At 39.7% G+C, this 25469-nt stretch overlaps 1 protein-coding gene across 7 annotated transcripts in view; it reads right to left on the reverse strand.

The window, feature by feature from the left end:
- rapgef6 (Rap guanine nucleotide exchange factor (GEF) 6) overlaps window positions 1-25469 on the reverse strand; it is a 116751-nt gene that overhangs the window by 59356 nt on the left and 31926 nt on the right. For 5 of the 7 annotated variants that reach the window (XM_057820203.1, XM_057820198.1, XM_057820199.1 and 2 more), the window contains exons 5-6: window positions 12646-12715; window positions 9098-9238 (exon numbers count right to left, since the gene is read on the reverse strand). In XM_057820203.1, coding sequence (XP_057676186.1) covers window positions 9098-9238; window positions 12646-12715 — 211 coding nt within the window. Of the gene's footprint in view, window positions 1-9097; window positions 12716-21602; window positions 23367-25469 lie in introns of those variants that run through there. The other 2 variants (XM_057820205.1, XM_057820204.1) reach the window with 2 other exon arrangements.

The following is a 25469-nucleotide window of genomic DNA, read 5'->3' on the forward strand; positions in this document are numbered from 1 at the left end:
AACCGCACATGCTGGAGCGCAAAAGATGTTTCCACTAGAGTTGGGCCACTGAACTTTAAACATAACATTAAATGAACACCGGTGCACCTTGCTAGCTAAAAAGCGCATCCAATTCCACAAGGGACGAGTCAAAGCTCCCATGTGCAGACTTCCTATTAGATTAACGACCCCGGGAATGAAGACCTCCTTCCAGCTTTCCCCCCGCAGGCAAACGAGCTGATGGCTTCATCCATCTGGCTTTGGCTCACTCACTCTATTGAACGCCGTAACCCGGTAAGGTCCCCGGCGTCTTAATAAAGTCAGCGTCTGTGTGTTAAACTCAAGCAAGTGGAGCTAATAGCATGCCAGTTGGAAACCCGAGGGAAAGACGGCGGGTGGTTGTCACTCATGGAACTGAAATGATAACATTGCGGATTTGTAAATGGATATAAAATATGTTATCCAGCAGCCTGTTTAAAAAACAAAAACAGTGTTGCAAAAATTCACAACAAAATTGGATATGATCAAATTCCTCTTCGTCAACAATATTCTTGACAAAGAAGGATTCATTTACGTATACCCAACGAGTCATGAGACACAGATAACAGAGTTCATAAGTCAGCATGAACGCATCACAGGCCAGAAAATATCATTGCCAAGAAAGAAACACAACCCCGCGTGTGCTGTCGTGTTATGACACAGTCTTTCACCAATACAAAGCGAAGACTCCTGACCCAATGGTAGGGATATCTGCTTTCTGGATCAATATGGGTCAATCACAATCACGGGCCACATGAACAATTACAACAAAAGAGTACATTTAAAGCTGTAAAAGACACGATAATCCCCCCCTCCCCCAAAGATGCAAGGTTCGCAGAAATAATACCCAGATTTGATATATACTCCTTCGTCTCTTATATTTCAAATTCAAGGTTTCCATGCTGGAAACTACAACTCCCTTAAACCAATTTAGAGATACAAAAGCTGGCATTCCCCACTTCAATTCATGGCCTTTCATTTCCATTGAGTGCTGAAGCAGAACCATTGAGGAGACAGGACAGTTAATGGCTCGCTGATGTTATTAGGTCTCAATAACAACATCCTGTGTCTTATCTACCACAGTGTGTACTGGACAACACATTCAGGTTCTGTGTACTGTATATTCATACATTCAGTCACACATAGTAACCACCCTTATAAATACAGTGCCTTGCAAAAGTATTCGGCCCCCTTGAACCTTGCAACCTTTCGCCACATTTCAGGCTTCAAACATAAAGATATAAAATTTTAATTTTTTGTCAAGAATCAACAACAAGTGGGACACAATCGTGAAGTGGAACAAAATTTATTGGATAATTTAAACTTTTTTAACAAATAAAAAACTGAAAAGTGGGGCGTGCAATATTATTCGGCCCCCTTGCGTTAATACTTTGTAGCGCCACCTTTTGCTCCAATTACAACTGCAAGTTGCTTGGGGTATGTTTTGCACATCGAGAGACTGACATTCTTGCCCATTCTTCCTTGCATAACAGCTCGATCTCAGTGAGGTTGGATGGAGAGTGTTTGTGAACAGCAGTCTTCAGCTCTTTCCACAGATTCTCGATTGGATTCAGGTCTGGACTTTGACTTGGCCATTCTAACACCTGGATACGTTTATTTTTGAACCATTCCATTATAGATTTGGCTTTATGTTTTGAATCATTGTCCTGTTGGAAGATAAATCTCTGTCCCAGTCTCAGGTCTTGTGCAGATACCAACAGGTTTTCTTCCAGAATGTTCCTGTATTTGGCTGCATCCATCTTCCCGTCAATTTTAACCATCTTCCCTGTCCCTGCTGAAGAAAAGCAGGCCCAAACCATGATGCTGCCACCACCATGTTTGACAGTGGGGATGGTGTGTTCAGGGTGATGAGCTGTGTTGCTTTTACGCCAAACATATCGTTTTGCATTGTGGCCAAAAAGTTCAATTTTGGTTTCATCTGACCAGAGCACCTTCTTCCACATGTTTGGTGTGTCTCCCAGGTGGCTTGTGGCAAACTTTAAACTAGACTTTTTATGGATATCTTTGAGAAATGGCTTTCTTCTTGCCACTCTTCCATAAAGGCCAGATTTGTGAAGTGTACGACTGATTGTTGTCCTATGGACAGACTCTCCCACCTCAGCTGTAGATCTCTGCAGTTCATCCTGAGTGATCATGGGCCTCTCGGCTGCATCTCTGATCATTTTTGTCCTTGTTTGAGAAGAAAGTTTGGAAGGACGGCCGGGTCTTGGTAGATTTGCAGTGGACTGATGCTCCTTCCATTTCAATATGATGGCTTGCACAGTGCTCCTTGAGATGTTTAAAGCTTGGGAATTTTTTTTGTATCCAAATCCGGCTTTAAACTTCTCCACAACAGTATCTCGGACCTGCCTGGTGTGTTCCTTGGTTTTCATAATGCTCTCTGCACTTTAAACAGAATCCTGAGACTATCACAGAGCAGGTGCATTTATACGGAGACTTGATTACACACAGTTGGATTCTATTTATCATCATCGGTCATTTAGGACAACATTGGATCATTCAGAGATCCTCACTGAACTTCTGGAGTGAGTTTGCTGCACTGAAAGTAAAGGGGCCGAATAATATTGCACGCCCCACTTTTCAGTTTTTTATTTGCTAAAAAAGTTTAAATCATCCAATAAATGTTGTTCCACTTCACGATTGTGTCCCACTTGTTGTTGATTCTTGACAAAAAAATTAAATTTCATAACTTTATGTGTGAAGCCTGAAATGTGGCGAAAGGTTGCAAGATTCAAGGGGGCCGAATACTTTTGCAAGGCACTGTATGTCACTATTTAAGTGTTCATTCATTTCAAGATATATTTCAATATTTCTATTTTCATTTGTTTACTTTGACTTTTATATAGCCCAAAAAACACCCACCGGGTCTAACCGGAAAATGACTGAATGAATGTATGGATTTAAAAAAAAAAAAAATAAAACTAATCAACAAAAACAGAAATAAACTACAAAAGAAAATGAATGAGTAAAATCTGATAAACAAAATAAATACAAATCTAAATGTTGAGCTCAATCTTGAATTAAATAAATAAATACTGAAATAAGAACATACAGCGATAACTCGACAAACGAACACCTCGACATACGTTCCTTTTGACATCCGATGTAAAATTTGACGCGTCATTTGTCTCGACATATGACGTTGTGCTCGAAATACAGTGATCCCTTGTTTATCGTGGTTAATGGGGACCAGAACCCACCGTGATAAGTGAAAAACCGCAAAGTAGCGCCTGCCCCCCACACCAAAAAAAAAAAAAATTGTGTGTGTTCAATATATTTATTCATATTTAGCATTGGAAAGATATATTCACTCACCGGCCACTTTATTAGGTACACCATGCTAGTAACGGGTTGGACCCCCTTTTGCCTTCAGAACTTCCTCAATTCTTCGTGGCATAGATTCAACAAGGTGCTGGAAGCATTCTATAGAGAGTTTGGTCCATATTGACACGAAGGCATCAGACAGTGCAGATTTGTCGGCTGCACATCCATGATGCGAATCTCCCGTTCCACCACATCCCAAAGATGCTCTATTGGATTGAGATCTGGTGACTGTGGAGGCCATTTGAGTACAGTGAACTCATTCTCATAAATTAAAAAAAAACAGTCTGAGAGGATTCCAGCTTTATGACATAGCGCATTATCCTGCTGAAAGTAGCCATCAGAAGTTGGGTACATTGTGGTCATAAAGCGATGGACATGGTCAGCAACAATACTCAGGCAGGCTGTGGCGTTCCAACGATGCTCAATTGGTACCAAGGAACCCAAAGAGTGCCAAGAAAATATCCCCCACACCATTACACCACCACCACCAGCCTGAACCGTAGATACAAGGCAAGATGGATCCATGCTTTCATGTTGTTGACGCCAAATTCTGACCCTACCATCCGAATGTCGCAGCAGAAATCGAGACTCATCAGACCAGGCAACGTTTTTCCAATCTTCTATTGTCCAATTTCGATGAGCTTGTGCAAATTGTAGCCTCAGTTTCCTGTTCTTAGCGGAAAGGAGTGGCACCCGGCATGGTCTTCTGCTGCTGTAGCCCATCTGCCTCAAAGTTCGACGTACTGTGCGTTCAGAGATGCTCTTCTGCCTACCTTGGCTATAACGGTTGGTTATTTGAGTCACTGTTGCCTTTCTATCAGCTCCAACCAGTCTGGCCATTCTCCTCTGACCTCTGGCATCAACAAGGCATTTCCGCCCACTGAACTGCCGCTCACTGGATATTTTTAATTTTTCGGACCATTCTCTGTAAACCCTAGAGATGGTTGTGCGTGAAAATCCCAGTAGATCAGCAGTTTCTGAAATACCCAGACCAGCCTTTCTGGCACCAACAACCATGCCACGTTCAAAGTCACTCAAATCACCTTTCTTCCACATAATGATGCTCGGTTTGAACTGCAGGAGATTGTCTTAAACCATATCTACATGCCTAAATGTACTGAGTTGCCGCCATGTGATTGGCTGATTAGAAATTAAGTGTTAACGAGCAGTTGGACAGGTGTACCTAATAAAGTGGCCGGTGAGTGTATATAAGATATAAGTTTTTTCAAATATTTTCCCCAAATCAAAAAAAAAACTTTGATGTAGAGATATATATATATATATATATATATATATATATGTATATATATTAGGGCTATCAAAATTATCGCGTTAACGCGCGGTAATTAATTTTTTTAATTAATCACGTTAAAATATTTGACGCAATTAACGCACATGTCCCGCTCAGAAAGTATTCTGCCTTTTGGTAAGTTTTACAGCAAGGCTTTTTGCGCTGTCCAACAGCGAACTCTTGTGGTCGCTTTGCGACATGGTTTATTGTTTTCTTGCCAGTTCATAATGGCTGCAAGACGTCTCGGGCTGATAATGTTGTGCTTATATGATCCTTGGACAAGATTTGTCCGTAAGTATGGTTGTTGTAAAGAATGTACATATTATGTTAGTAAGCGAAAGGTTATATTTTTTGTATGAGACGCTTTTTGTTTATGTTTAGTGAACCTGTATAGCGTGCTAAGCTAACATTGTTGCTAATGCAATGCTTGTGTAGTTTTTTTTTTGTAGTTTTACGACGGTCTAAAGAGGACAATGGTTTGAGGCCATTTTATTAATAAATCAGATGAAAAAGGAAGAAGTCTAATTATTAAGGCGTCGTTCACTAGCTGTCTAGCTTTGGAAAAAGTAGACGCTTCGGAGTGAGGACAGCATAGACAGATTTAAATGACAGTAGAGTGAAATGCCCACTACAGTCCTTATCTACCGTATGTTGAATGTATATATATATCCATCTTGTGTCATGCAAAACACAACTGCCCTATTAGAACCCAATTCGTTACATTATTTATTATATTATTATTCAAGGTGTGTGAAATTTCCAATTCTTAGATTATTCGCGATTTGGCCGTGGAAGATTCGAGAACGAGTCATAAACATCCAAATTCCGATTATGTATATAAATATTAGAGGTGGGAATCTTTGGGCATTACGATTCAGAGGCTCCGATTTGATTATAAATCGACTATTGATGACCCCCCCCCCCCCCCCCCCCAGCTGTTAGCTGCTTTTAATGTTTCGTACATTAGTTACAAAATTGTACAAAAAGCCTCTTAGGCTTAAATAAACGACTATTTCAGTATCAAGTTAATAGTTCAAAACAGTAAAAGCAGCTTTAATCTACATTCTAGTAAACCTGGTGTCCCCTTTCCCGCCTCCCCTCTGGGGGAGGGGCTATTTTTCAGCCGCAGCCGCCTGACTATCCTGACCCCTGGCTGGATGGACGTCCTCGTCGCCCCCCCGTCTCATCTGGCTAGATGGACCCCCTCAAGTTCTCTCACTCCATTGCATCTCTACAAACTGGAACTCCATCAGCTAATACCCATCATCAGTCCGAGTGCTTCTATAGCCTGTCCGTCCTGTGGTTCTCCCGAAGGTTTCTCTTTTTGCTCATTGTGTTTTTTGAGAGTTTCCTTGCCGCCATGGAGGGTCTAAGGATGGGGGATGCCCAGTACTTTAATTCATCTAATTCATCTACTGTATCTGATTTGTATCATATTGATTCTGCAAAGCCCTCTGAGACAACTTTGTTGTGATATAGGGCTACACAAATAAAATTGAGTTGAACTGAATTAACACCGGCAAGTCTGTCATTTCGCATCTAGTTTTCTATACACGTGCTGCCAACGCCGCTGAGTCTGTCATTTCACGTCTAGTTCTATAGACCCCAATCACCAACGTCACACTATCACGTGATCGCTGTATTGTGCCGCCATATTGTCCGTCATTGTGTGTCCGTATTGTCAATGATCGTAGTTTCTAAAGGTGGATTCACTTGCAAATTATGGAAGCCCCGGTGCTTTCAGACGCTGTAAACTCATTGGATGAGTTGCATAAAAGCCGTCATTTGGAAAAGCTTTGGTCGATCCAGTCGCCAGATCCATATCTGATGCCCAAATCGATGTTTCCTCCCGTCCAGTCCCGTCCCGTGCAAAAACCTCCAGTCATACTCCAGTTGATGTTACGATGAGGCGTCGGGTACCCAAAATCGGCACCGGCCCGAATATAAACCAATATTTGGGCAGCTGAGCGTCACCATTGTCACGATTGTAAAATGAAATTTGATCGACAGTTCGACAACAGGCGCGCTTATTTATAACGCTTTATTGAAGTGAAAACATCATTTGTTTTCATGGACGCATTACAGTTTTGGATTTACGACTGTAAAATCAGTTTTAAATAAATAATTAAATTACACAAAATATTAGTACTGTATTTTAGTAACAAATCGTTGTCATGGACTGGGCCACATAACGATCTTTGAACAGAAATGTATTAGGTTTTCACGACCATATCCCAATGACAATCACACAGGTATGACATTTATTAGTTCAAGCAGAGTAAAATAATACATATTCATAGTACAAGATTTATTAGTTCAAGCAGAGTAAAATAATACATATTCACGGTACAATAAAGTCGTTTCCGTGTGGGCGCTCCCGTCAGGGAGGACATCTCACGCGGGGCGGCTATTTTTCGGTACAACACCTGTTGTAGTGTTCACCTTCTTGCTGCGCGACCGTGGCGACGAGCTTCGTAGTCTCCGTCTGATGATGTCTGCGGTCGTTTTGGCATCACGACTATTAATGTTTTTGCCGCTGTCTGACGGCGGTCGACACAAACGCATCATGGACCGAGATAAACAAACCGTGCTGCTTTAGAGATTTGCCCTTTTAACAATGGGCACACAAATGACCGTTTATCTTCTCTGTTACTGCAACCAACCGCCACACATGCCTTCACCATTTGATTAATCAATGTTAACGATTGTCAGGAAGGTTTTGGGGTTCGTTAACTGGGCGGTAATTCCTTAGACAAGCAGAAAAACATGCAGTAATAGGAGGAATGTACGTAGCGGTAATATGTAAACACGATGAGCTGACGGACAATATGGCGGCTCAAGTCAGGGGGGCGGAGTTGTGACGTCACGTGAATGGGGTCTATATATCTATTATCTACCGTAGCATTATGTGGACGCTGTTTGTAGCGGCAGTCGGCAGCAGTCAGGTATTATTGTTTTTTTATCTAGCGGCATGAGTTTACCCAGAGCCGAGAGTTGAGCATTGTCATTACCCGGGTAATGACAAGCATGATGTTTACTCTTGGTCCGTTCCTCATTGCGTCCAGAAGACCGCGCTTAGTGTGTTTTAGTTTCGCTTTACTTGACGTATTTCACTAATCGGAATTTGGATGTTTGTGAATTGTTCTCGAATTTTTCACGGCCGAATCGCGAATAATCGAAGAATCGGAAATTTTGCACACCTCTAATAAATATGCCAAGTAAAGTGGCACTAAAATATAGTCAGCGCGGTCTTCGGGACGCTATGGGGAACGGGCCCAGAGTACACATCCACAACTCACGCTTCCTGGATACAAAACAGAAACAAGCATGGCTGACCTAACCATCCAACTTCTCCATGAGATAAGACCTGCTTGCAAAAATTTAAAAGCAGATGTGTAGAATTATTTTGGATTCCACTACAAAATCTTCTAGAAAATAGGGGATTTCGAAAAATGTTGAAAGCAAGAGCATTAGTACGTAATCCCATCCCGACGCTATTTCACTGACACGCTAGTCCCGGCTCTCTACAAGCAAACAAAATTAGAAATCATGCCACCGCTGTCGAATGTAGACCAACTCGTCATTATGTGCATTGCATGAAAACCACATGGGTGCTAATATGCCTGAGCTTGTTGCCGGATGTGCATCAATAATTGATTATTATGAATCGTAGCCTCTGAATCGTAATCGCAATCGAAACGTTAGGTGCCCCAAGATTCCCACTTCTAATATTATTACTATTCTGATTTGTATTTATCATTCACTTGTTTTGCTATGTGTAATTGCTATTTGTGATTGTACCAGCAGTATTTATTAAGGATTTAGCGTAGGTTTTTGGGGTGTGAAACAAATTATTCCAATTATAATGTATTCCTATGGGAAAAACCCAATCGACATACGACCATTTCGACTTACAAACCAAGAAATAAATTTGTATGTAGAGTTATCACTGTATTTTATGGCGCATTTAACTCATAAGAAGTCCAATCCATTTGAACTGCGATGCCTGGCAGCAAAGGAACGACCCTTCATTCGCTGCTGGTGCTACCAGTTGAATTAGATTGGACATGTGCTAGTGACAAACTCATTTAAATTCACAGCAGAAGGATGAAAAGTGCCAAATGACTGGACGTCCATTATCGCCAATGCCAGTGAGGGTTAATTTATTTAATGATGTATTCATTTATTCAATTTTGGCACTCGTGGTCCTCTGAAAAAAAAGGCCAAAAAAAGAAACGGGCAGTGTGTGACATGTGGTGAGTGGTGATTAGCTGAGCTCCTAACTGACATGACAGACTGATCATATCAGGGCAAGAAAAAAGCAGTATGTACAAGATATAATATTGTACCACAATAATAAGCATAACTAATATTTAAAATCTTAGCCCAACTAAATTGAACATCTTTTGCCGTTAATGGCCAAGAAAGACTGATCAATCCTACCTTGTAGGAGGAAGGTTCTTGCCCGTCAGTGATTAGCTCCCGCTCGCCCTTGGGGTTGATCCTGCGGAAGCGCCGGCGGGAACGTCGCTGCGAGCCATCCCGGTGCAGAAAGCCGTCGTCCCCTTCGCCGCCGTTGTCCACCTGCAACACATAGCGGGCAGCCTCCTCAGAACGCAAACTGGACCCATCTGGCGTCGCTTCAGAGCGGCTACGCTGGAGGACTTTGGACTTGTCAGCAGAGGAATTCCTGGGCGATGGATCAGAGTTCCGCTTGCAGACTTTGACTTTTGCAAACTCATAATCCACTTTCTGATCTTCAACCTCATCCTGTCTCAGTGCCTCGGCGGGCTCCTGGTTAAAGATCCAGTTCTTCCAAAACGCTGAAAGCCGGTTCCAGCGCAACCCACTCATTCGGATCACGGGCAGTAAAAAAAAAAAAAAAAAATCAAAATTAAATCCAAAACTTTCAGGAAAAAATCTGGCGTTTACATCCAAGCTCCGTCTGCTCGACGTGTCCCCGAGCCTGCGAGTGGCTCACGGGCTTGGAGCCGAGGCCGCTTCCTCCAGGAAACGACGCAAACATCCTCTCACGAGGTGTCGTGGCGACAAGAAAAAAAAAAAAACAAAAGAGCAGATTTCGCCGATATGCTGAAAAGTTCCCGAGAGTTTTTGTGTCGGCCGCTGTCGCAGCAAGAATTTGTTTTCTTGCCCCGTTGCGTCAGTCAATGGTGTCATTGTTTCACAACGCGGGAGGAATTTCAAATACGCAGTTAAAATCTTGTTTTCATGGATGTTTAAGGAAGAGCTCGCTTGGTTAGATTAGGATTTTGTTGGACATGTTCATGTATATTATTTAATCATTATTACAATTGTTTTTTTTATATTTTAATTATTTCTTCATAATAATTGCTATATTTTTTTATGAAGTACAATAATAGGTTTTCAGTTATACAGTTCTATTCTATAAGTATTTTTAGTATATTTTTATTATATTCATTTTCATTATAGGTGTTTTCTTATTGTATTAATTACTATGTTTTTTATTTCTTTTTCTTTTTGACCATTATTTTTAGTTGTATTATTTCACTTTCATTATTATTTATGTAGGGTTTAGAGATTTTTTTGTTTACTTTGATATTAGTTATTTCTGTTGACATCTCATTTTGTCTTATTTTAATTCATCATATTTTTTCTATGATACTGTATTAATTTTTACTATAATTTATTTAGTTTTTTTTTCTCAATTATTCTGGCTTTAATATCCATTAACAAAACCCATTTTTATTACTATGATACATAGAATATTTACAGTTTTTACTATTACGTTTATTTTTTATTTATAATAGTCTGTACATATTATTACATTTTAGGCAATAAAAACTGAGCAATTACAATTATTAATGCGATGTCAAATACGTAATTTTCAATAGTTAATTTTAACTGCTACTTTTTTATTTTTTGAAATTCTACTTTGCGCATTACTTTTATCAACGCAACTAGGTTAACTCCTTCAGTTCCATTGACGATGATAGAAATCCAATCATGTGGCTTGCTTCATCCTTCTGCTGTGAATTTAAAAGGGTTTGTCACTAGTAGACGTCCAATTCGTTTGAACTGTGAGGTTAACCAATGAGTTAACACCTATTTTAATGAAAATCTAGGATTTACTGACTAACACACTAAAATAAAAAGCATACAAGAGCAATAATGGCCTGGCTCAGTTACAAACCTAGAGGAATTATTTTTTTTTCCTTTTTGAAAGGGGGGGGCATGGTGTCATTTTAACAAGCCTCATGGGACACACTGCAGATAATGTGCGCGAATCACACACAATGTGACCCTCTCGCTGCACATGCATGGTTGCAATGTGACCACACTTCCTGCTTCCTCATTATATGTGAGTGTTTGCACCACGTCACAACCAAACATGACACACAAAACCTGCCGCCAACTCATTAGCTACCATTGACGGCGATAGGCGTCCATTAATTTGAATAGCGTACCGCACGAATGCTATTTTTAGATCGCAAGGCTGTATGACGTCGCCATCGTAAACCTGAAGGGGGTCAACATAGAAGCGCACTCACATACAACCCATGCTAGTACTGCTTGTTTTGTGCCGGTAATCTTTTTATATTTAAAAAAAAAAAAAAAACATGCCGAGGAAACACTGCTGCTATGGAACTTGTAGAAACTACTCTGGCCATTACGACCATCCACATATGAAGTAAGTTTTCTTCAGAAGGGAAAAATGTGAACAATGGATCAAGTTGTGCGGACGTCCAAAAGACCAGTTTAACACCAGCAAGGTGAAGCCATTCACCTTCATATGCAGTAAACATTTTGTTGGGGGCCAGAGTCCGACAGATGACAGTCCTGATCAATTGCCTGCCCCGAAGAGGTAAGCCATTTTGATATTTTTACTTATTTTTTGGTGTGGCGTTTTGCCGTGATGCTTCATTCTGACAATGAATGACCTGAAAAAATTTAAAATTTTATTTATATATCATAACAGTTGTGTAGGTCTATTTTTGTAAAATACGGATATCTACATAAATAAGCCATCTTTGGCCTTGATCTTTCTGTAGTAAGCTTGTTCATGCCTATAGGACAGGTACGCTCTAGATTTAACAGCTTAACCTATTCTCTTGTAAAGAAACAACCTTAGTAAGGGGGAAGTGTAAATGAATTAATAGAATTAAGATTTGTTATTAATGAAAAAATTAAGTGTTCATTGGCTGTCAATAAGTAGTATTTGCGATCACTACACAAAAATAGCAATATAAATTACCCCCAAGAACGGTCATAGACTTAAGACAACTAGAGGATATAATATATAAGAAAGAAAGGGCATATGGTGGTAAACGATAGCTTCTTGAAACAGGAGAATGTCATTGTCGGTGGCGTAAGGCAATGCACACAAGAAAAAGGTGTCGATAAAAAAGCTACCTCTGGATCAGGCCGGCTCTTTTTCCCTGTCTTTTTCAGCCCTCGACACACAAGCCATCTCTTTAACTAAAAATTTGTATGTTCTTCCCCATCTTTACCAGTGAATTTGGCACCAGGGACATAATTTTCGGACAGAATTGGTAGGTTTAGCTCAGTAAACATCTCATTCCTACACTATTTACATGCATCTAGCATGAGGGACATACGCGAGTTTGACCCCCCCCAGCAACAGTTGCTAACATCATGAATATTAATGAGCAAAGGTAACGTGTTACGTGCGGTACGCTATTGGGACGGCGGCGCCCTCCAAGTGCAAATGCAGTGGACGTCTTCTAGTGACAAACTAACACTTCAATTAGATGAAAAACGTCCGATTATAAATTAAACTGCAAATTTAATGCAGATATTTGCTGTTGACGTCTTTCCTGGACACGTTTTCTTATTTTCTTATTAGGCTGGAATGTTGTTTTAGGGTGAATCATGTGGTAGATTTTAATCTGGGATCAGTATCTCCTGGAGGAATTTCAGCAACGTCAAAAGTGTCAGGAATGCAGAACAAGAGAGGGAAAGAGTCAAAGAGTTAGGGCATCATCTCTTACCACAATCATTTCTGACGGTTCCAACGTGATGCATTCGCAGCCTCGCCGGCCCCCCAGCTGCTTGCCAAAACTAAAGAGACACACACGCGAATATCAAGTGTGAACATGGGAAACAGAAACCAGCTGGAGACCACACACAACATATCAGGTTTTACCTTCTCCTATTAGGAAAAAATATACTGAATCAACCTTGGTACATCTGTAGGAATTTTAGTATTATGATAAAATATATAATGTATATATATACATATTTTCAAGGAAGAAAAGATTGAGTTAATTCAAATTAAAATGTGGGGAAAAGGGAGTCTTTATTAGAAAATTAAAGTCACATTACATTTGTAACAGTACATTGTTTCAGTTGAAAATGTACTGTATTCAACTTTCTGAAATACTTTTTTTTTTATATCTCACTTTAGTCTGGTAAAAGTACATCTTTTACATTTTTCTCCAAAAGTATTTTTTCACAGTAAAAACGGAATTGTTTTTATTTAACCTGTTTATGTATTAATTCTCCTAAGATTACATATTCAAAGTGTACATATTTTAAGTATGTACCTAATACTTAACATACACGTCAGTTGCTGTATAAAATGCTCTTATGGGCCGCCACTAAATGTTGGTTTGGTTATTTTCCTGCACACTAACAGTAGTTTACCATGTTAGCAGAAGCCACATTGTGCGTTCACACAATGTCACCTTTTGTCTGCTTTGTGTGATAAGAGGAACGAAGGAGGGGGAGAACAGCTGCACCCATGTGTGGTTGCTGCAAGAAATTCACTCCACCCCAAACTCATTCCGTACCACTGATGAGGACAGACGTCTAATCATTTCAACTGGGAGTGATGGCAGTAGTCATTCGCTTGGATTAAACCAAGGGTGTAAGTTTGCATAGCATACCCGTCAAGTTGTACGGTTTGAGCGTAATTTGTACAAGTGAGCACTGATTTTAAATGTGTACGCCACACGTTCAAATTCTTTACGTTTTTCGTGCATTACGGTTTTTTTCTCCATTCGGATTTTGTCACCGTTTCGGCAACGAGATAATGTGCGTTACTATGCGTGCCTACGTAGGTTGAATGACACGAGAAAAGTCAGAGACACGGAGAGAGAAGAGTGTTTGTTGTGACGCTGTAGCAAACGCGATGCTAGGCTAGGTGGCTCCAATATTTCCTGACTGTAGCCGACAGCCTAAAATCTACGCCTATATATCACATGCATATAGAACTACATGCGAAATGACAGACTCGGTGGCGTTAGTAAACAGCCGCCATTTTAAAGCAGTAGAGTTCTCAGAAAGGCTCTGCTGTAGTGAACCTTTCTAGCGAACATAAGTAACTTTTTATCTAAAATACTCCTAAATCGGCAAAATCTTGACTTAAATCCATTTTTAAATGATGAAACAGTTTTAATACTTTCACATGTCGAAAGTAGACGGTAAGGAACTAATGCAAAAACAGGAGCAATTTTAACAACTTTAGTAGTTGATTCACAACATTAAATGACTTCCAAATGTAGCAAAGGTTACTATGTTTTTTGTTATTGTTTTTTTTTTTTAATGGAAAAAAATACATGAAAGGTAACACTTTGCTAAGTAACTATTTACTCTTACATTCAGGTAACTGAGTCACAAACTCAATTACTTTTTGGGAGAAGTAATTTGTAACTAAAATTGATTACTTTTTTAAAAGTAAGATTAACAACACTGGTCACAAAGATGAAGTCTGTAGAATGAAAAGTGGCGAAAGCGGATATTTTATTCTGCCAATTTGTTGCCGAACACAATTTGCCTGCATCTATTGCTGATCACTTCTCAGAATTAGCAAACGAAATGTTCCCTGACTCAAAGATTGCTAAGTTAATTTTATCAATTGGCCTTTTTAATTTATAATTGGACACACTAACGAACTACCTTCAAGTCAAACTGAACTGCGAACTGAAGTGCCATGAAGTGCAGCCATCAAATGATAGAAATTGCCAAAAGTGCTACATACAATCATAACAAAAGACACTGTTAAATTTGAGTAATCATGATGTAGCTGAAGATATTGATTGTTCTTTGATTGCACCAGGTTATATGTTACCAATACATTCATATTATTTTAAAAATTGATTTTTATTTTTGTTTCATATTGCACGCTATATACAACGTTGTAAGATTAGTCACCAATTTGTAAGGGCATTTATCACTATTTGTAAGATTCCAAACGGCCTCGTGTTGACGGGTATGGCATAGGGACGGTAGGGACCTACAACTACCAACTTTTCATGATGCTCAAACTGTCCCCACCAACTTTTAAATAACCTATTTGCATTATATAATGTGTTCTGTTATATAGGTAATTTAGACTGCATTCTCATATGATGTAAGGATAAAATTGAACCTACCATTATTAAGTGAATTGTTTTCATTATGTTGAGACTTACTTTTACCACTTTTCACCTGCAGAATGTGCTGGTCCATTTTCTCTGATTGGCTGATGACTTTCATTTATTCAAAATGTATTTATTTTCTACATTATTTATTTGAAAATATTTTCATTTGCAGCATATGTGGACATTTTTTCAGATAATTATAGTCGAGGTAAAAAGTTTTCATTTTTTGTTGCGTTTATCTTTGCTTGTGGACTAGAGCAGTACTGTTTCAGCTAAGGAAGGCTCTTTTTTTCAAGTTGTTATACCCTGACTAAGACGTTTTTAGTTATATTTATTTAGACAGATAATGTTGAGTATTTTTGAATGTTTATTTTTTGCATTCCTGGATAGTTGGTTTAGATTAGTTATTAACAAGTGTGTATTTATTGTGTATGTTAATATGATTTATGTTTAAATATTGCGATTTAAATCTGCTAATAGAATTCAGACATTCTGGATGTTTTCAAAATGTTTCTTTAGTAGTTTTTGAAAATAAAGGTTTGACTCGAACCATGTATCACCTAAGCCAATACACATGAAATACATAGTACAAGTCAATACAGATTTATTTTGCATTGATCATTTAGCCTATCAATTAATAAGGTTCATATTCGTGAGAAATGTAGCCCTGATCCCCATTCACCCAAACTGTTTGGTCTTATTGATGTCCCAGCCCTAGCAAAAAGTGTACATGCAGGTTATGCTGTTAAAGCAGGTTATGCTGTTATATCGTCCCTACTACTATTGAGACCAAACCTACAGCCTTGGATTAAACAAGTACTTTTCAAATAATGGGGCGCGCCCCCACAGTGGGGCACAGAGCGATGCCGGGGTGGCACATGTGACCTCGGGGAATATACTTTTTTGCCGTACTAGAATAAAGTGTAATTGCACATCCACTCAGTGGGTGGCAGTGGTGCTCTCATTTTCAGAGTGTGTGCATTAGTTTTCAATCAAACAAGAGCACACAGCAAAGAGCACTTTACTTGGAGATAAGGAAATATGACCAAGCGTATGTAGCATTTGGCTTTGACTTTTAATACAGTGGGGGACAAGGAATGACTGGTCTGTTTACTGTGCCTAAAAATGCTCGCAGTGGACAGCAGGAAGAAAAAAATCAGTTAAGATGTCACTTAAAGACATTGGAACCCGATCACATTGATAAGACGCTTTATTTTTATTTTTTTTCAGTGAAAACGTACCAAATATTGCCAACAATCGCTGCCCTTTGTCAGTGTCATATCAGTAAACCAGCGAGCACTGCTGGCATTATTTAAGGTAGCATACCAAGTTGCTCAGTGCAAAATAACCCCACACCATAGCAAATGAGCTGATACTGCCTGCAGCAAAAATAAAAACTCTCCCTCTGTCCAATGACACTGTCTTTTTTGTTCTTTTTTTTTTTTTTTTTCCCCCAGTCAAATTGTTTAGGATGTTGGCCTCATGAGTTAATACTGGTAATCAATTTGAATTTATTCTTATTTCTTGATTTTATTAAATTGACTTAATAAGTATCAAATGGACAAAAAATGTACATTGAGTGAAAAGAATTATTTAGTATCAAATGGTCAAAAAATGTACATCGAGTGCATTTTTAGTTTGGATGTGACTTTTTTTTATTCAGGCAAATTGATGCGCTTTAAGCCTTTTCTGTTATAAACAAAACAATGTTAATAAAGTTATACTGTAAATTGACCTTTTTTATTTCTTTAATATTAAAAAGGACACCATGTTATGCAGAGGTATACTTATAATAATAATTTTATAGACAAATGATTTCAATGGCGGCAGGGAGTTGGGGGGGGTATGAAACATTTACGTCTTCTTGTTGTAGAAAAAAATGTGAGAAACACCGGATTAAAAGCATATCGCCGCCAATGGCAGCCAATAAATTAAGCGTTGTCCTAACTACTACTCTCTCACAGCCAAACAAAAACATGATTTCATGAGACAAGTGCTCAAACATTCTCAATTTCAACCTTTAACAAAACATGCAATTTGTCCCCATCCTAAAATAATGTCGCCGTCTGGCTAGGCTAATTATAAACACATCCCCGAGTGTTCTGAGGATTCCCTGCTAACAGATTGCGCGCACATGCCGAGCAGCCCTTGGCAAGCCGGAGCGGCGACTCAGCAGTGTTTGAGGAAGCGTGCAGGCGGCTGCTTTTAATTACGGACGTGTGCTGACCGGCGGGGAGAGACGACCGACTCCGTCTGATTATGAGCTGACACTTTTCCTCCCGCCGTGAGATCTTGTCTCTTTAAATAATTCCACATTCCATTTTCTCCGCAGCTACCGAGAAAGTAGTCCAATATGTCGATGAACTTCAATGTAAAGAGCAGACCACCACCAAGGCCATTTACGTTCGTCATACACTGCCAACATTCCCAATTCAAACAGACTGGACGTCTACAAGTGTTGCACCAATACTAGTAATGCACTAAAATGACGTTACAGCAGTTTCAGTCCCGGTTGAAATTGAATGGACGTCTATCACTGTCTAAGTGAACAAGTTAGAAATAAAAATTACACATTTGTTTGTGTCATCTTTCGACATGGGTCAAGCCTGTGAAACCCAAAACTGGGTTACAAGTCAATTAGGAGACCTTTATGTTCATTTAGGTATTTGAAAAATGCCCTCCCTGTTTGAGTGTGAACATTCCCAACACGGCCTGAAGGTATAATCTTCACAGCAACGGATGAGGTCCCCATTCAAACGCTAGCCTCCACTTGAAATTCTGGTGACCACCCAGGAGCGAGGCGGAGGCTACCCAGCGACGTCTGCATTCTCGCTGGACTCGAGACTTGTCGGCGAGCCCCTCCTCCTGGAGGTCAGGCCGGCTGCTGACAGATGTCTGCGCACTCCAGTGAAGCGAGACTGCCAAGAGTCTGCAGAGGTTGTCGGCGCGATGTGACACAGATTGCAACCAAGTCATTCTAAAGACTCTAAAGTCGGTTAGCTTGCAAACTTTGCGTACCAGTTAGATACCTGATAACTGCAAGAATTTTGAGTATTCATCATTGCGTGTGGGCAGTGTATACCGGTCAGACATCTAAAATAATTTTGGGAAAATTCAGCCACGGGACCATCATTAACTTTGGTGGGTCTGTCTATCAAGAGCAAACCCACAAAAGTCTCAAGTAGTAAAATGATTTGTTCGTCTAGAACTGTCGATGGCAGCCAGTGAGTTAAAAGACACTATCCTTGAGTGACAAATGGTGACATCTACCCAAAACAATATAACAGGGGTCCTCAATACAAATCTTGAAGGTCCACAATTATTTTTTTCATAAAAGCATGGGTCCGTTTATTAATGTCGGTCAAGTACAAGGCAGGTCGAAGATGGTAAAGGTGGTTTTTGTTTGACCAAACAAAAATACAATGTACATTCTGATGAAATAAGAATAAATTAACAAAAAAATGTTTTGACTTAAAATAAAAATACAAAAAAAAAAAACATGCAAGTACAATGTTTACACATGTACGTTAAATAATTGACAAGATCTGTCATTAAGGTGCAAACCATCACCATTGCCAATACATTTTGTAACTGTAAAACACTGCTGGGCAAAAAAGAAAACGTGCAAGTAGTACAGTACATGTTCACTTTTTCAGAACATAAATGAAAAGCTGTCATTAAGGTGCAAACTAGGGCTGTCAAACGATTACAATTTTTAATCGAGTTAATTACAGCTTAAAAATTAATTAATCGCAATTAATCACAATTCAAACCATCTATAAAATATACCGTATTTTTCTGTAAATTATATATATATTCTGTAAAATAAATTGTTGGAATGGAAAGATAAGACATAAGATGGATATATACATTCAACATACGGTACATAAGGACTGTAGTGGGCATTTCACTCTACTGTCATTTAAATCTGTCTATGCTGTCCTCACTCCGAAGCATCTACTTTTTCCAAAGCTAGACAGCTAGTGAACGACGCCTTAATAATCAGACTTTTTTCATCTGATTTATTAATAAAATGGCCTCAAACCATTGTCCTCTTTAGACCGTCGTAAAACTACAAAAAAAAAAAAAAAAAGTACACAAGCATTGCATTAGCAACAACGTTAGCTTAGCACGCTATACAGGTTCACTAAACATAAACAAAAAGTGTCTCATACAAAAAATATAACATTTCGCTTACTAACATAATATGTACATTCTTTACAACAACCATACTTACGGACAAATCTTGTCCAAGGATCATATAAGCACAACATTACAACGTAGGTGTCAGCCCGAGACGTCGTGCAGCCATACTGAACTGGCAAGAAAACAATAAACCATGTCGCAAAGCGACCACAAGAGTTCGCTGTTAGACAGCACAAAAAGCCTTGCTGTAAAACTTACCAAAAGGCAGAATACTGTCTGAGCGGGACATGTGCGTTAATTGCGTCAAATATTTTAACGTGATTAATCAAAAAAATTAATTACCGCGCGTTAACGCGCAAATTTTGACAGCCCTAGTGCAAACATAACAATTATTGACAGTAACTAACTGTAAAACTGCTCAGTGAGAGAAATGGCATTTGGGGGTCACAGAGCTGCTTACTCACATCATCAGCCAGTACTTTAGTGCGTGTTGTGGTTGATGAATTTGAGAGTGAGATTTGTTTGATTTTTGTTGTCATTTCCTCCTTTTCTTTTCCTTCAAACAATTGCTGCCATCACTTCTGTCATATACTGTTTTAATATTTCTCCATCAGAGAACGGCTTCTATGTTTGGCCTACACTCTGAGTGAGCACTCCATTGCAATTTGTTGTTGTGTCATAGATTTAACAATAACCTTGCTTGACTCTTGATATGACTGCTTCAAACCTGTTAATTCCTTGCCTTCTCAATTCTAATTTAGGAGGAAACCCCTCTTCAAAAGAGCTGTGCTCTTTAACATAATGGCGTTTCACATTTTCACTTTTTATCAGAGCAACTGCTTTTAAGCACATTAACCACATAGGTTTGGTACTTGCAGTTGGTAAAATGGACGCATATTTGTCATTCCATTCCTCATTGAAACGGCGATTTTCGTTGTGCACTTTTCTTCTCTTGGTCAACTTTGAGCATGCCATTTTGTTAGATTCGGTCTTCTACTGGTGGCATGTGAACAAACAGATTGCAATGTGCCGGGTGCGACTCATGTTTCACACTGCTGCGGTCCGTCAACGCTAGCTAGCAGCATGCACGCTCTGTCAGCCAATCAGCGCATCCATTCAGGCTCTCTCAGCCAATCAGCGCATCGTTTTCATAGAGATGACAACAGAAGTGGGAACATGAATGATATTTAACTAAAAATGAAACAGAATTTAGTGATAGAACTGTAGCGCATATCAATAGATCGGCGATTCACACAAATGATATGTTGAAAATGTTTGGTTTTTTTTTTCATTTTATCGTTCGTTCCTGGGTCCGCAGAGAGGTGTGCCATGGTCCTGTCGTGGACCGCGGTCCGCTAATTGAGAATCCCGGCAATATATCAATTCTTGGTGGGGAGCATATCGATAACCTAGACAAAGTGCCGCAATATATCACTATATCGATATATTGTCACATCCCTAATCGACTCATTAAAAAAAAAAAAACAGACGATTCTTAACTACAAACAGGCATTAAAAAACATTGCCCTTTAAAACACACCGCCTATGTGGAAGAATAGCGTAGAAAGTGGCGTATTACATCAGGTGATGATTACTGTGCGGCCACCCATCTTTCAATCCCGCGTTCAAGAAACAAGTGTCTGTTTGGGGTGCAGGAAGGGGGGCTGAGGATGAGGTGGTAAGAAGGGGTTCTGACAGGTCTACTGACAGCTGCGGTGCCACAGGCCAATAAACTGTGACAGGCGGCAAGGAAACCAAGCCACACTCACACAAAGACAGAAAAGTGAGACAATAAATGTCTTTGAAAGTTCTCAGTGTGGACCTTGTGAATAACTTCCAGTAAGAATCCCGCTGCCACTGACGGTGATAGACGTCCTATTCATTTGAACCATTCCAGTTCAAATGGATTGCAAGTCTACTACTAATAAACTAATTGATAAAAAGAGCCACATGATTGGAATCAATGGAACTGAAAGAGTTAAGCTGGTTGCATACTTTATGACACGTTTCAAGAGTACCAGACTTTAGCTGTCCAGTGGAGACAGCTTTTTCTGTGGGGGGAGGTGGGGTCACCAGCTCAATTCAAACAGGTCCATTTGTTAACCACCGTTTCCCTGGTAACTTGGACCACAAAGGACGGACACGCATGCGCTAAAATTTATGAGTCATTTTTTTAAAAAGCACTCATTAACCATGTTGGTAATGTTTCACTGTGAACAAGGAAGAATATTTCCAGCGTTTGGGGATGTCATCTTTGCAGTTTGTATAGAAACAAATATATTATGTGCCCGCTTGTGTGTGTGGATTTGGAAAATAAAACTTCTACATTTCTTTCAGATCCAAAAACAATATGAGGAACACGCGGAAAAAGAAAAAGAGGGAACTTTGAACAACCTTACAGTGGGGGGTGCCCAAGAAAAAGTTTCAAGCTCACTAACCGAGAATTTTACGGCTCCGCTTGACGGGATTCCATGAAAATGAACGGAAATCCAGCATGTTATCCACAAAGACGGAAGAAAAAAGATCCAAAGTTACTCCAGGAAAAGTTTAGCAGGAAGGAGGCTGAGTGTTGCCTCCCGCTTGATACTGCTCTGTCTGTCGGCTGCCTTTGAGTGTGCGCGTGTGTGCGTTGCTCATTTCCTGCCTGGGATGTGCTGGTGGGCTCCAGGCGGGTAGGAACACATGGCCAGCCCAGGTCTATACATTCCACGCACACACGCACACAATACACTCTGACCCGCTTCAACACCCCCTACTGTGACCACTAACCAACACACACCCTCCGGTCATTTTGCATGACTGAAAACCTCCCCCACACAAAAACTACTACCAACCAAGTTTGCACACATGAACAAAGATATATAGAAATAATCTTAAAAGTTTTAACTCTAAATTAATCACTTTTAAGCAATTTTTTGGATTGGGGTATTATAGGATTTTTAAAAAATATATAACAAATTGTATATAATATTTTAACAAACTGAGTTAAATATTTTTTTAAATAACAGGGCTGAAGTATTGTTAAAAAAAATCTTGTTTTCTAATTATAAGAATATTTAACCCTATATTGCCAAAAGTATCACATTTGATACACCTAAAATTTCATGATTTTGAGACTAATTCAGAATTTTGACATTTCTTTTTGAAAAAAAAAAAAAAAAAAAAAAACTAGGCCTGCAAGCAGGACTGAACGGGCCCTCGCAGTTTGGCGCAACTCGGACGCCACACAAACTCTGATGGCATGCAGGTCGGGGTGGTGGCAGACAGCCCCCCTCTACATCTCCCAAGTTATCACTGTTCAAAATATGTGGAGAGAGAAAATGATGACAGTCATAATCACTTTCCTTTTGGACCCTTCTGCTTTACCCAAACCTCAATAATTTTCATCAGCCATCTCAACACGTCTTAAGGCTTCCCTTATGCAGGTTTGAGGTTGATTGATTTTTTTTTTTTCCCCTTAGAGGAGGAGTGTGTCCCGTAAAAAAAGTGCATTTCCTGTTCCCTCTAGGAGGCGCCAGGCACAATTGGTAATATTTCAATCCAGTCCTGTTCAGGCTGGGATACCTCACACACATGCCAGATTTAAAAGAGATTGAACGTTGTATGAGGGAGTTATCAGTCATTATCCGAATTTGGCGTTTAGCCGAAAAAATGGACGACTTTGGCACCTCGCCTAGGTCAGGCCCGTGAATGAAAACACACCATTTTGATAAATTAAGATTTCATTTGTTTCATGAACAGTCTCGCCAATTTTGAGGATGATCAAACTAATTCCCTCCGTGCCAAGGTCTCAAATGTGCACACTGTAAATCGATAAAAATTTCACATTCAATCCCAAATACCCGTTTTCCTGTATGATTTGGAATGTGTGTGCAAGAGACTTTTTGGAGCAGTTTTGCACAAGGTTTTGACTCTCCGAATTTCATCACTCTATGTTAAAAAAACCTAAACGGAGAGGCCTTTTTGAAAAATTCAAGGGGGCGCCACTGAGCCATTTTGTTACATTTTTTCGTAACATTGCAAGATTATCGAACGTTATCCAAAGCCGCATGTATGTGCAAATTTTGGTGAGTTTTTGTGCATATTCAAGCCTCCAAATGTAAACTACTGTGAACCCATGAAAATTTCACATTCGATCCAAAATACCCGATTTCCTGTAGGATTTGGAATACGGGTACAGGAGACTTTTTGGAGCAGTTTTGCATAAGGTATCTACTCCCCAAATTTCCTCGCTCTATGTTGAAAAAACCCAATAGGAAAGGCCTTTTTTAAAACTTCTTTCTGTCGCCACTAGTTGGCACTGTAGAGTTGATGCAAATGACCCCTACAAGAACCTTCAGGGTATGACTCTCAACAAACACGGGAAGTTTGGCGCAGATATGTTGTATATCTGCCGAGTTATGACTGTTCAAAGTTTTTGGCGAGACAAATTGTTGACGGTCATTTTCACTTCCAGTTTGGACCTCTCCGCTTCAACGAAACCTCAATATTTTTCATCAGGCACCTGAACACATGTCTTGAGGCTCCCCTGAAACAGGTTTGAGGTCAACAGAATTTTTTCCCTTGGAGGAGGAACCTTTCTCGTAAAAAAAGGCATTTCCTATTCTCACTAGGGGGCGCTAGGCCTAATGGGTAATATTTCAATGCACTCGTGTTAAGGGTGGGATACCGCACATACATGCCAGATATGAAAAAGACTGAACGTTGTGTCAAGGAAATATTAGTCATTTACTGAATTTGTCATTTTGCCGAAAAAATGGCCAACTTTGGCACCACGCCCAGGTAAAACCCGTGAATGAAAATGCACCATTTTAAAAACTTAAGATCTCATATGTCTCCTGAACAGTCTCACCAATTTTGAAGATGATCCAACTAACTCCCTTGACGAAAAGGTCTCAAATGTGCACCCTGTAAATCGATAAAAATTTCATATTCGATCCAAAATAACCGATTTCCTGTTGTGTTTGGAATATGGGTGTAAATGCTTTTTTGGAGCGGTTTTGGACAAGGTATAGACTCCCCAAATTTTATCGCTCTACGCTGACAGACCCTAATGTTATAGGCCCATTTTAAAATTTCAAGGGGGCGCCACTGAGCCATTTTGTTACATTTTTTTGCAACATTTCAAAATTATCGAAATTTACAATTTTCCGCACGTATGTGCAAATTTTGGTGACTTTTCGTGCATGTTCAGGCCTCCAAATTGGCCGTTTTCATTTGCCCTGAAAAAAAATAATAATAAAAAAAAAAAAACTAGGCCTGCAAGCAGGACTGAACGGGCCCTCGCAATTTGGCGCAACTCGGACGCCACGCAAACTCGGACGGCATGCAGGTCGGGGTGGTGGCAGACAGCCCCCCTCTACATTTCCCAAGTTATCACTGTTCAAAATATGTGGAGAGAGAAAATGATGACAGTCATAATCACTTTCCTTTTGGACCCTTCTGCTCTATCCAAACCTCAATAATTTTCATCAGCCATCTCAACACGTCTTAAGGCTTCCCTTATTCAAGTTTGAGGTTGATTGATTTTTTTTTCCCCTTAGAGCGGGAGTGTGTCCCGTAAAAAAGTGCATTTCCTGTTCCCAGTAGGAGGCGCCAGGCACAATTGGTAATATTTCAATCCAGTCCTGTTCAGGCTGGGATACCTCACACACATGCCAGATTTAAAAGAGATTGAATGTTGTATGAGGGAGTTATCAGTCATTATCCGAATTTGGCGTTTAGCCGAAAAAATGGACGACTTTGGCACCTCGCCTAGGTCAGGCCCGTGAATGAAAACACACCATTTTGATAAATTAAGATTTCATTTGTCTCATGAACAGTCTCGCCAATTTTGAGGATGATCAAACTAATTCCCTCCGTGCCAAGGTCTCAAATGTGCACACTGTAAATCGATAAAAATTTCACATTCAATCCCAAATACCCGATTTCCTGTAGGATTTGGAATGTGTGTGCAAGAGACTTTTTGGAGCAGTTTTGCACAAGGTTTTGACTCTCCGAATTTCATCACTCTATGTTAAAATCAACCTAAATGGAGAGGCCTTTTTGAAAAATTCAAGTGGGTGCCACTGAGCCATTTTGTTACATTTTTTCGTAACATTGCAAGATTATCGAACGTTATCCAAAGCCGCATGTATGTGCAAATTTTGGTGAGTTTTTGTGCATATTCAAGCCTCCAAATGTAAACTACTGTGAACCCATGAAAATTTCACATTCGATCCAAAATACCCGATTTCCTGTAGGATTTGGAATACGGGTGCAAGAGACTTTTTGGAGCAGTTTTGCATAAGGTATCTACTCCCCAA

This window comes from Corythoichthys intestinalis, chromosome 18, assembly GCF_030265065.1.
Source record: "Corythoichthys intestinalis isolate RoL2023-P3 chromosome 18, ASM3026506v1, whole genome shotgun sequence".
Classification (NCBI taxonomy): domain Eukaryota; kingdom Metazoa; phylum Chordata; class Actinopteri; order Syngnathiformes; family Syngnathidae; genus Corythoichthys; species Corythoichthys intestinalis.